This window comes from Balaenoptera ricei, chromosome 8, assembly GCF_028023285.1.
Source record: "Balaenoptera ricei isolate mBalRic1 chromosome 8, mBalRic1.hap2, whole genome shotgun sequence".
NCBI lineage: Eukaryota > Metazoa > Chordata > Mammalia > Artiodactyla > Balaenopteridae > Balaenoptera > Balaenoptera ricei.
The window spans coordinates 75,213,156-75,226,036 of NC_082646.1; the positions used below are offsets into that span (position 1 = coordinate 75,213,156).

The window sequence follows — 12,881 nt, forward strand, 5'->3', positions numbered from 1 at the left end:
TTCCTTGGATAAAAACTTTGGTTTTGGTGTTTGGTTTTTTCAGATTACAGATTCCAAGACCTAAAATGATCTAACACTTTAAAGAGTGGTGAATAGGGGCTTCCGTGGTGCAGTGGTTAAGAATCCGCCTGCCAATGCAGGGGACACGGGTTCGAGCCCTGGTCCGGGAAGATCCCACATGCCGCAGAGCAACTAAGCCCGTGCACCACAACTACTAAGCCTGAGCTCTAGAGCCCGCGAGCCACAACTACTGAGCCCACACGCCACAACTACTGAAGCTCAGGCACCTAGAGCCCGTGCTCCGCAACAAGAGAAGCCACCGCAGTGAGAAGCCCACGCACCGCAACAAAGAGTAGCCCCCGCTCGACGCAACTAGAGAAAGCCCACGCACAGCAACGAAGACCCAAGGTAGCCACAAAAAAAAAAAAAAAAAAAGAATGGTGAATAGACTTCTGTATCCAACTTTTATTTCAAGTAATAAAAAGGCTGATTATTAAATTTTTCCTATTTACAAAAATTTGGAGAACTTGCTTTATCCAAACTTTCAAGTCATCCATTCTCCTGCTTTTCCTTTCTTTCCCCTCATTTTGCAAAAATCTATACCTTCAGCACCTGGGATAGAAATCTAATAGCGAACATTCTCGTAACAGGAGTCTCCTTACAACCTGGGGTCTGTTGAGACTTTACCACTAGAACCCTAAACTCAGCAGTGCTTTGAGCCTGTTCTTGCCAGCCAATCTGCCACCGCACTCTCCCTCATCCCAGTTATCCTGCCCCTGCTTTATTCTGTCACACTCACTTTTCTGAGACACAGCCTTAATCCTCCTTAAACCTCTTCTACGTACACCTCTGACAGTGCCTTCTGATGGGAACTGGATGAGAAAGATCTCTTGTGACTAACTACCTTATAGACACACTTCTTCGTCCTCCTTGACAAGGAAATTAAACTTGTCTTTCCCCGATAGAGATCATTTCATCATTAATCATCTCCCCTTAGGAGTGCTCCTCAATCCCACTTTCAGAGTAGAAGTGTGTGCCGGTTATCAGTTTATTAACTCTGAGCTCCACATCCACCCTTCTTTGCCCCGCTTGTGATCCTGGAACTGGACCCTGTGATCATTTCTTCTGTGCCAGCTGGGCACGGTGTTAATCTCTGTCCTTTCAGGGCGCAGGAGGGACGTTGCAGGACACAAACACTTCCTGGTTTGTGCTTTCCTTCCGCCCAGCTCCTGTGGTGCTCTCCTCTTGCACAGGACACCCAGTGACACTCACGCCAGGGAGGAAAATGTGCTTGTTCCTCACATGGGCAAAACCTTGCAGAGTCCAGACAGTCAGTAACAGCTTTCCCAATAAAGCACCACATTGAAAACCCTGACTTCAATCCGCATCACTCTTCACTCTTGCACGTTTTCCTCTTCCTCTTTATAGTCAGACTTGTTGAAAACCTGCCCATCTGCACTTTCTGATTCCTCGCTTCTGACTCACACTTGAATCCACACCAGCCTGACCTCTGTCCCCACCACTCAGCAAAACAGCTCTGGTTACCACTGACCTCCATGTTGCCAAAACAATTGACATGTTTCTCTCCTCGTATCAGGAGGCCTCTGAGCCATGCTCAGCCCAGTTGTCCTCTCCCTCCTTCCTGGAAGGTTCTCTCTTGGCTTCACAGTACCACACTCTCCTTTTGCTTCCCTTCAGTTTTCCTTTAGCTCCTTAGCTGGGTCTTTTCATCTCCCCAAACTCTAAGTGTCCCTCAGACTTGGTTCTGGGCTCGCACTTTTTATTTCTCTGTATTCTCCCCAACAAGCGCAGCAAATAGTATCTACATGCTGACGGCTCTGAAACTTATATCTCCCCCTCAGAACCTGGTTCCCAAGCTCCGTGCTTGTTTATCTGACTGTCCTCCTGAAACCGCTGATTGGATGGCTTCCAGAGATCTCACACTCTGCACGTCCAAAGGGAACGCTCATCCCCCTCCAGAACTCTTCACCCCCAGGCCCCTCCAATTCAGCAAAGGACACGACTCTTCCCTCTGTGGCTCACCCCAGATATTGGGAAATGTGCTTGATGCTTCCCTTGCCTTTACCTCCACATCCAATCCACTAGCAAGCCCTGTGATTCTACTTCCAAAATTCATCTCTAGCGCATCAGCCTGGTCTCACGTGCACCTCCACGCTCCTGGCCACACCTGTTCTCACCTGGGTTCCTGCAACAGCTGTCTCAGTAGTCTCCCCATCTTCATGGCTTCCGCCTCTGCTTCAGTGTGACTGTATAGTTTATCATCTAAGCCAAGTCACCTTCCATTGTGAAAGGGGCATTATTGATAATTATACCTGGATGACAGGAATAAACTGGAACTGTCCTGGGCAAAATAGGCCTGTCTGTCTAGCACTCAGACTGATCTTTGCAAACCATAATCTGATCATGTGTCCCTTCTACTTCAGACCCTTTAGCAGATCTGGTCACTGGTCACCTTCCAGCATCATCTCATGCCACACCCTCCCAGCTCACTGTTCCAGCCACACTGGTCTTCCCTCAGTCCTACCAACAAGTCAAGCTCTAATTTACCAGGGTGTCTACACATGATATTGCCTTTGCCTGGAACACTCTTCCCACCTCCCCTTCACATGGCTGCTTCCTTCTTTCCTGTGCCTCTCACTTGAAATCCCTCTTCGGAAAGGCCTTCTCTGACTACTCTGAGTGACCTACCATGACTATTCTTTCTTTCTTAGCAATTATCAATATGTGGGATGATTTTATTCATTTCTCGGTTTACTTTTTCTGTTATTTGGGTGGTTTTTTTGGTTTTGATTGTTTTCTTGGTCTGTCTTCCACCCTAGATTGTTACAATTTCTGTCTCATTTATCTAGCACCAAGAAAAGTATCTGGCACATAATAGGACTTCAACAAACACTTATTGAACATGTGAACGATTGAGAGAATTTATTTTTTAACTTAATAGTAAGAAGGGAATTTTTTCAAGGTAAGAGAAATGCATTAAATTTCTTGTAAAACGTATTTCCATTATACACATATACCACATTTTCTTTATCTATTTATCCATTGATGGACATTTAAGTACTTAGGTTGCTTCCATATCTTGGCTGTTGTAAATAATGCTGCAATTAACATGGGGTGCATGTATCTTTTAAAAAAATTTTTAAATTGAGGTATAGTTGATGTATATTATGTAAGTTTCAGGTGTACAACACAGTGATTCACAATTTTTAAAGGCTATACTGCATTTATAGTTATTATAAAATATTAGCTATTATTCCCTGTGCATCCTTGTAGTTTATTTTATACATAGTAGTTTATACTTCTCAATCCCCTACCCCTATCATACCCTTCCCTCTCTCTACTAGTAACCACTAATTTGTTCTCTATATCATGAGTCTGTTGGGTTGTTTTGTTGTTGTTGTTATATTCAAGTTTGTTGTATATTTTAGATTCCACATGTAAGTATGTAAAAGTTCTCATCACAAGAAAAAAGTTTTGTCACTGTGTATGGTAATTGATGTTAATTAGACTTATTGGGGTGATCATTTCACAATATGTACAAGTATCAAAACATTATGTTGTATAACTGAAACTAATGTAATGTGTTAATTATATCTCAATTAAAATAATAATAATAAAGGCCATTCTAATCAGCACCCAGAATCACTGGAAGAGAGGAACCAGAGAGCCTGAGCTTGTGTTTGATCCAGTTGGAGTCAAGTTCCCAGGCACAGAAAGTTTATTTAAGCCTAAATAAACTGAGAACAGAACAAGCTGTGAGACTGTCACCTGGGATCCTGCCAGAAATGCAAAATCTCAAGTTCTACCTCAGATCTACTATAGCAGCCAGGACCGGTTACATAAAGTGTGGTACCAGTGCCAAATAAAAATGTGCGGACCTTGTTCAGAAATTATTAAAAATTCTAAGATGGTGAAAGCAGGGCATTAACCAAGCACTGGGCCGTGCTAAGCATGGGGCTCTGCACAGCTGCACAAGCCTCATGCCACAAAGATGGGCAGTTTCCTAGGAAAAGCTACACAGACAGCCAGGGGATTAAAAACTCTGATACAAAGTCACTAAACCCAGGCTTTGCCTATTAGTATCAGATAAAATCATGCTTAGATTGCTAGAAGACTATATCAACTTGAATATTCAGATTGATTCAGAGTCGTCCATCTGGAATAATGTATTATTACCTGGGGAAGATGGGAAAAGCACAATCTGGGAAAACATTCTCTGTATTTAGGACACGGCGGTGCCAGTTAGTATTTTTCTGAACCCTCTGGGAAGAAATGCCAAGCAGGAATTTTCCAAGCCTCTCTGGTGGTTTGTATTTGATCCACTAGACCAGGGTTGACTGGAAACTCCAGGCTGGTCACCTCTGCACAGCAGCGTTGTGTTGTAATTCTGTACTGTTGCTCAAGAAGTGTCATGGTATCCAGATTTCTTCTAAATGAAGGGGAGGGAAAAGCTGGGTTTTGCTCTGACCTTACTCTAAAGTTACTGTTCCTGGTGCAAGGGATGATTTCAGCCCCTTGTGTCACAAAATGGTTAAGATGGTAAATTTTATGGTATCTGTAGTTTACAATTAAAAAAAACCAACTTGACATGTGGAACCTGAAGAAACAGAACCCTGGTGGAATTTCAGCAGGTGGACCCTGGGGCAAAGGGCAGCTCAGGGTTGACTGAGCAGGGGCACAACCGGAGGGCAAGTGCAGAGCGTGTCCAAGAACAGAGCCCAGGAGGAGAGACAAACGTGGGCTCTGAAACTGAAAACAAGAGTCCAGGAACAAGTCACGGCCTTGTCGACAAAAAAATTTTAATCAGTAGTCAATCTAAGAAAGAAATAGAGAATTTTATTCCAGCCAATATGAAGATTATAACTCAGGAGACAGTCTTTCAGAAAGCTCTGAGGGGAATTCCCTGGTGGTCCAGTGGTTAGGACTCTGCCCTTTCACAGCCGAGGACTCGGGTTCGATCCCTGGTCAGGGAACTAAGATCCTGCAAGCCATTCCACCCATTAGAGGTCAGAGCAGTTATATAAGTTTTTGAGGCAAAGGGTTATACATCAAAGTGACATCTTGACTATGTAGTCCAACAGGCAAGTAGTGGGTCATTGTGATTCCCTACAGGATTAAAAGGAAATGTTAACTCCTAAAGAGTTACCTTGCTGGTGCCAGGAGGAAATTGCTTTTTTTTTTTCTTTTTGGCAAGTAGGCATTCCTGTGTCTTTTAAGGGAACCTAGTTAATGTGTAATACAGATGCACAATGTACACTAAAGGGGAGGGGATAGTGGTTCAAAAAGCAGAGAAAATTTTACGTTAGATTTTTTTTCTTGTCCTGCCTTAAAATAATTTTGTTTCATCAGTTTAAATGTCAAGCTCAAGGATTTGGGCTTTATTTTGAAAGCAAAGGAGAGCCACCGAAAGTTTCTGATTGGGAAGTGGCTTAAGGCTATGCCTCAGAGGACAAGGATTCTGACAATAAATCTCCAATTAACTTCCCATGAGACCCAGGGAATCACTCTTTCTCAGGGGCCTAGGTTTATCTACAAACTAGGATAACTCTACATCTAAATTTAGGAATAACATGGGGGTAGGAGACAAGCTGAAGGAGGTAAAATTAGTCCTTAGATCTACAAGTTCCAGGTCTGGGGCAGGATCCCAGCGTCTGTATTTTTAACGAGCTCCTGTGATGATTCTGATGCATGGCAAGTTCGTGAATCACCTGACTGGGTGATACTTAATGCTGGTTCCATTGTGATGTGCTGAGACTCAGTGGTGGTGGTGGGGAAGGCAGTGTTTAGAAGTGTTAACAAGAAAACCACAGGCCCAAAATGGTGTCACTTGTGCTCCCATGATACCAAGCCTAGACTTAATACTTGACTTAGTTGCAGTTTCAACCCTCCCCAGAAATGTAATCTTAACCAGTGGAATTGTCAGCACCAAAGAGGTAATCTGCATGTAGGCCCTCTCCATCCACGCCCCCGACCCCAGAAGAGGTAACATGCATGATAAAAGTTTTGATGATCCCTTTCCCCCAAAAAGAAGATATCCTGACCTAGAAATAATCTTTTTTCTTTTGTTAATAACTCCCTTGTCCCACCCTTCTTCCTATAAAAGCTCTCCGTTTCGTACACCCACTCAGAGCACTCTTCTAGTTGCTAGATGGGATGCTGTTTGATTCATGAGTTGTTGAATAAAGCCAACTAGACCTTCAAATTTACTGTTGAACTTTGTTTTTTTAACAGAAGTGAAGAAAGTTCCCTGAAGACTGATGTAACTGTCTCGGCAAGAAGTAATGAGAATGTGGGATGGTGGCAATAGAGAATGGAAAAATAAATGACTAACGGAAAACACCACCAATGTAGAATTGAGGGAATTTACCTAGTAACTGGAAGTGAGGGTTGAGGAAGGGGGCAAGGATGACAACAAGGTTTTGAGCCTTGGCCAGGGCAGTGACAAATTAAATACATGCAAGGAAATTATTTCAAATTTGGTCTTCCCACTCTCTTTCATTCATGAAAACCAATTTACATGGCTCTGATCACTACTGGGTGAAACGATTTTCCAAATCTTTCAAACCACAACTAATATTTATTACCCAGACACTATGCCACGGGCGCTATGCTCTGCATTTTAGTCTCATTTAATTGTCACTATGAGGTAGCTCTGGTTCACATTCATTATCTCATTTAATCCTCAAACTACCCCCAAGGGGACTGCTACTATTATCCATATTTGACAGATGAGGAAGCTGAAATTTGGAGAAACAAAGGAACTTACCTAAGGTCATCTAGATAAAGAGCAGACATTCAAAGCCAGATAGTCTGTCTCAGAACCTGCCAACTAAAATTTGGCATTGCCATCTACCTCTACAAGGATTAAATCATGAGCCACTGCGGCTGCTGATCTTCAACACCCCCTGAAAGGAGGTCAGGGTGGAGATCAGGAATGAGGCACTCTGTGATCTGGGAAAAATTGGCAAAACAGGTTTTCATATAGTTAGATATTTTCAGGAGATTTTATGAGCTCCAATTCTTGCATCTACTCACATCTAGAAAAGTACTAAAATCATTAACTGTGACATCTGCTCCTCCTGACTAGCAGCAAGCCTCTGCCCAATTGCATGCTTGACTGCACGCACCATCCCCCTTCACTATAATCATTTACAACACTGACCTTCCCCCAACCTCTTTGGAGCAGTTTCTCAGAGCTATCTGAAATGCTGTCTCCCAGGCAGTAGTCCTCATTTTGCCCTAAATAAAACTTAACTCACAATTCTCACATTGTGCTTTTTTTTTTTTTTCAGTTGACAAACCCAAGCCCTAAGCCACTATGATACCCTGAAGCCTTGTTAAACACCAGTCAAGTCTGGATGCAAAAATAAAAGTGAGGCAACCATGAATCAATCTATCATTTTTAGGCAAGTGAAAGATTACAAGTTGTATTTGAAAACACTGCCTAATATCCAAGAAGACTGTTCAAATTTAAATGTTTAACTGAATGGGATTTTTGTTTGTTTTCCTTAGAAAATAAATTCAGATGATGCGGAGTTTCTGGGGGGGGGGTTGTTTTGTTTTAATGCTAGAAAATTCTGTTACCCTTTAGGTAAATGAGGATTGCTGTAACGTGCCCTAGAAAGATCTGTCGGGAAATGATTGCCCAATTGTGCCAGTTCAGAGTGTCTCCTCCTCCTGAGATTTCCTCCACACCCTCTTTTGGACAGTCATTGTGTAATGACAAAAGCTGAAAGTGACAGGAGGGCTCTCACCCTTTACCTTATAGACTTACAGTCAAATTAATCCAATACAGCCACAATCCAGCTTAACTAGTGGGAAGGTGTGATATTGTGATAAGAAATTTATATTTGGTCTTCATCTTCTTTCCTGGCACAGAGTTTCTAAAACCCTTGGAATTTCCAAGGTGATGAGAGGGAGAAAAGTGTCTTTCATTATGTTAATGAGGTGAGTTTTGGACCACACCTAAGGATGGGGGCTGGCTGCCAGTGGAGCCAACCATGTGATTAGAGAGTTGGAACTTTCAGTCCCACTCTTGACACTGGCCACTGGCAACTGAACTCAACCTCCAGCCCATCTCTGTTCTCAATGCTGCCGCTGCTTTATCTAGAGCTTCCAGTCAGTGAACATGTGGAGATTGGTCTAGAGTGGCACTGGGAGAGGGCATGGAAGCTCCTTGCCCCTTCCCCATACCTTACCCTTCCAGCCAGCTGTTCCTGAGCCTTTTATAATAAACTGATAATCTAAGTAAGTAAAATGTTTCTCTGAGTTCTGTGACCCACTCTAGCAAATTAATTGAACTCAAGGAGCAGGTCACGGGAACCTCTGATTTATAGCCAGTTGGTCAGAAGTACAGGCATACCTTGGAGATATTGTGGGTTCGGTCCCCAGACAGCAATAAAGCGAGTCACATGCATTTTTTGGTTTCCCAGTGCATATAAAAGTTATGTTTACACTATACTATAGTCTATGAAGTGTGCAATAGCATTGTCTTAAAAAACAATGTATATACCTTAATTTAAAACTGCTTTATTGCTAAAAAAAATGCTAACTATCTTCTGAGCCTTCAGCAAGTTGTAATCTTGTTGCTGGTGGAGGGTCCTGCCTCCATGTTGATGGTAGCTCACTGATCAGCATGGTGTTTGCTAAATTTGGGGCAGCTGTGGCAATTTCTTAAAATAAGACAACAATGAAGTTTGGCAGATCACTGACTCTTCCTTCTCTTCCTTTCACAAATGATTTCTCTGTAGCATGCAATACTGTTTGATAGCATTTTACCCACAGTAGAACTTCTTTCAAAATTAGAGTCATTTTTCTCTCAACCCTGCCACTGCTTTATTAACTAAGTTTATGTAATATTTTAAATCATTGGTTGTCATTTCAACAATCTTCACAGCAATCTTCACCAGGAGTAGATTCCACTTTCTTTGCTAACCCATAAGAAGCAACTCCTCATCCGTTAAAGTTTTACCATGAGATTGCAGCAATTCAGTCATATCTTCAGGCTCCACTTCTAATTCTAGTTCTCTTTCTATTTCCACCACATGTGCAATTACTTCCTCCACTGAAGTCTTGAACCCCTCAAGGATGAGGGGTTTCGTAGGATGAGTCAACTTCTTCCAAACTTCTATTAATGTTAATATGTTGACCTCTTCCCATGAATCACGAATGTTCTTAATGGCATCTAGAATGGTGAATCCTTTCCAGAAGGTTTCCAATTTACTCTGCACAAATCATCAGAGGAATCATTATCTATGGTAGCTATAGTCTTACAAAATGTATTTCTTAAAAAATAAGACTTGAAAGTTGAAATTACTCCTTGATCCATGGGCTGCAGAATGAATGTTGTATTAGCAGGCATGTAAACATTAAACTTGATGTACAATTCCATCAGAGCTCTTGGGCAACCAGGTGCATTGTCAGTAAGCAGTAATATTTTGAAAGGAATCTTTTCTTCTGAGTGGTAGGTCTCAGCAGTGAGCTGAAAATATTCATTAAACCATGTTGTAAACACTTGTGCTGTCATCCAGGCTTTGTTGTTCCGTTTATAGAGCACAGGCAGAGTAAACTTAGCATAATTCTTAAGGGCCCTAGGATTTTCACCATGGTAGATGAGCATTGGCTTCAACTGAAAGTCACTACTTGCATTAGCCCCTAACAGGAGAGGAAGCCTGTCCTTTGAAGCTCTGAAGCCAGGCATTGACTTCTCCTCTCTAGCTATGCAAAGTACTAGATGGCATCCTTTTCCAATATAAGGCCATTTTGTCTACACTGAAAATCTGTTGTTTAGTGTAGCCACCTTCATTAATGATCTTAGGTAGATCTTCTGGATAACTTGCTGCAGCTTCTACATCAGCACTTGCTGCTTCACTTTTATGACGACTGCTTCTTTCCTTAAACCTCATGAACCAACCTCTGCTAGTTTCAAACTTTTCTTCTGTAGCTTCCTCACCTCTCTCAGCCTTCACAGAATTGAAGAGTTAGGGCCTTGCTCTGGATTAGGCTCTGGCTTAGGAGAATGTTGTGACTGGTTTGATCTTCTATCCAGACTACTAAAACTTTCTCCGTATCAGCAATAAGGCTCTTTCACTTTTTTCTCATTCTTGTATTCACTGGAGTAGCACTTTCAATTTCTTTCATGTACTTTTCCTTTACATTCACAATTTGGCTATTTGATGCAAGAGGCCTAGCTTTCAGCCTATCTCAGCTTTCAACATGCCTTTCTCACTTAGCTTAATCATTTCTAGCTTTTGCTTTAAAGTGAGAGATGTGCAACTCTTCCTTTCACTTGAATACTTCAGAGGCCATTATAGGGTTACTAATTGGCTTAATTCCAATATTGCTGTGTATCAGGGAATAGGGAAGCCTGAGGAGAGGGAGAGAGATGGGGAACGGCCAGTTGGAGCAGTCACAACACACATTTCTCGATTAAGTTCACCATCATACATGGGTGCAGTGGTGCCACAAAACAATTACAATAGTAACATCAAAGATCACAGATCACAGATCACCCTGACAAATAATGAGAGTGAAAACGATTGAAGTATTGCAAGAATCATGAAAATGTGACAGAGACACAAAGTAAGGAAATGCTGTTGGAAAAATTGTACTGATAGACTTACTGAACACAGGGTTGCCACAAACTTTCAATTTGTTAAAAAAAAAAAAAGAAAGAAAGAAAAAGAAAAAGAAAAACACAGTATCTGTGAAGCACAATAAAGCAAAGAGGTATGCCTGTACAGTTAACAACCTGGACTTCTGACTGGCATCTGAAGTGGGGGCAGTTTTGTGGTTCTGAGCCCCTAACCTGTGAAATTGGATGCTATCTCCAGGGAGATACTTTCAATTGAGTTGAATTGTAGGACACCCAGCTGGTGTTGAAGAATTGCTCGGCATGGGGAGACACCCCACACACACTCTGCCATACACTGGTGACCAAAATTGTTAGGGTTTCCACACTTGCCAAAATGCTAAGAAGCTTTGTGAAGCCTCCCTTCTCTGATCATCTCTTCAACTAATCTGGTTACATCATATCCAAATGTCACATGGAAGTATGACAGCAATTTGTGTCTATAGTTCTCTGGCTGTGTTATAAATGAAAGAAAGAAGTGAATCATTCAATGTACCCAACACTTTGCTTATTCCACACTGAGTATACACCACACCTTCCTGCAAATTGCTCACTATAAACCTCATGTCTACATTCTACTCAAATAAATTTTTAAATTAGATTTTACATTTATTATTAATATAATATGCTGTGTAAGTATACAGGAGCCTGAAAATGGCAATCTAGTACTTGGCTTAAATAATACAAGCACTTGGCTTAAATAATACAAGCACTTGCTGCAATCTTTATCAGTACTCAGCCTTCCTTTATTATGGCTTTTAAAAAACAAATTTTAAAAGTGCATGATTCCTTTAGACTGCTGTTTAGGAAAGACTGGAGTAAAACATTTCCAGTAATGAATTAGTTGTATATAGGTTCAGATTAAAAAATGTCAAGCACTGGGAAAAAAACACATTTTAAATTAGCTCAATTTAAATATGGGGCCATTTCATTTAAACATCTGATTTGAATCTTCAGTGTTTCACTCATTTTATGTGTTAATTCCATTATACCAGATCTTACTTTGGTAATTTCTCAAGTGTCCCAGAGAAGATAAAAAAGGAATTCAATTTCTGTCAATTACATTGTATGTCTTCATGTGACCAGGATGAGAAACTTCTGCTCCCTACATGGCAGTCACGACAGGAGAAGAATTCCCCCAGTCCACCAGCAAGGAACAAATAACACTGTTGTTCAGAATAAGGACTGCATAGCTGGGGATATTCACGTTCTGATTCCTTCCAGAGCACTTCATTTCAGCAAACAAGGACTGATTCCTTTCAAAATTCAACTTCAGTTGAAAAACACTGAGGTACAGATAGAGCCACAAATGCAGAGGTTACAGACACGGACAAAAGTGCTCCCAATAAGGTGGCAGGGATCTCAGGTGGGGCCTTTCCTTCAATAACAAATGCATTCAGAAGGTTCCGGAGCACGATTCAGTTTTTCTCAAAATGTCATGACACCCTGCTGAATCTTCTTCAATTAGGCCTGCTGAGACCAGAGAAACCGATCACATTTTTCAAGCATGCTTTGTATCAAGGCTCTGAAATCCCAAAGAAAAGAAACAGGCAAATTTAGCTGTCATTGTTCATTCTTTTCAGAAGAAAGGATTAAAAAAGCTGACTGACTCTGTGCATCAAAAGACACAATCAACAGAGTGAAAAGGCATCCTGTGAATATGGCATCCTGTCCTATACAATAGGAGAAAATATTTGCAAATCACATATCTGAGAGGTTAATATTGAGAATATGTAAAGAATTCATATGACAAAAAACAAATAATGCAATTTTAAAATGGGCAAAAGACTTGAACAGGTATTTCTCCAAAGATGACATTTAAATGGCCAAGAGCATATGAAAAGATGTTCAACATCAATAATCACTAGGGAAATGCAAATAAAAACCACAATGAGATATCACCTCATGCGCATTAGGATAGCTACTATCCAAAAAAACAAAACAAAACAAAACAAAACAAAAATCAAAACAAAAAAACCAGAAAATAACTAGGGTTGGTGGGGATGTGCTATAATTGGTGGGAATATAAAATGGTGCAGGCTCTATGGAAAACAGTATGGAGGTTCCTCAAAAAATTAAAAATAGAAGTACCATCTGATCCAGCAATTCCACACCTGGGTATACACCCAAAAGAACTGAAAGCAGGGTCTCAGTGAGATATCTGTATACTCATGTTCATAGCAGCATTACTCACAATAGCCAAGAGGTGGAAGCAACCCAAGTGTCTATC

The 12,881-nt window shown here is 41.3% G+C and overlaps 1 protein-coding gene across 8 annotated transcripts in view; it reads right to left on the minus strand.

Annotated features, from left to right (window-relative positions):
• Positions 1–11,239: 11,239 nt before the first annotated feature.
• The window catches only part of HPS5 (HPS5 biogenesis of lysosomal organelles complex 2 subunit 2), a 45,561-nt gene continuing 43,919 nt past the window's right edge, over positions 11,240–12,881 (minus strand). For all 8 annotated transcript variants that reach the window (XM_059931233.1, XM_059931231.1, XM_059931232.1 and 5 more), the window contains one exon: positions 11,240–12,176. In XM_059931233.1, the coding sequence (XP_059787216.1) occupies positions 12,116–12,176 (61 nt within the window). In that variant the 3' untranslated portion in view covers positions 11,240–12,115. The remainder of the gene's footprint in view (positions 12,177–12,881) is intronic.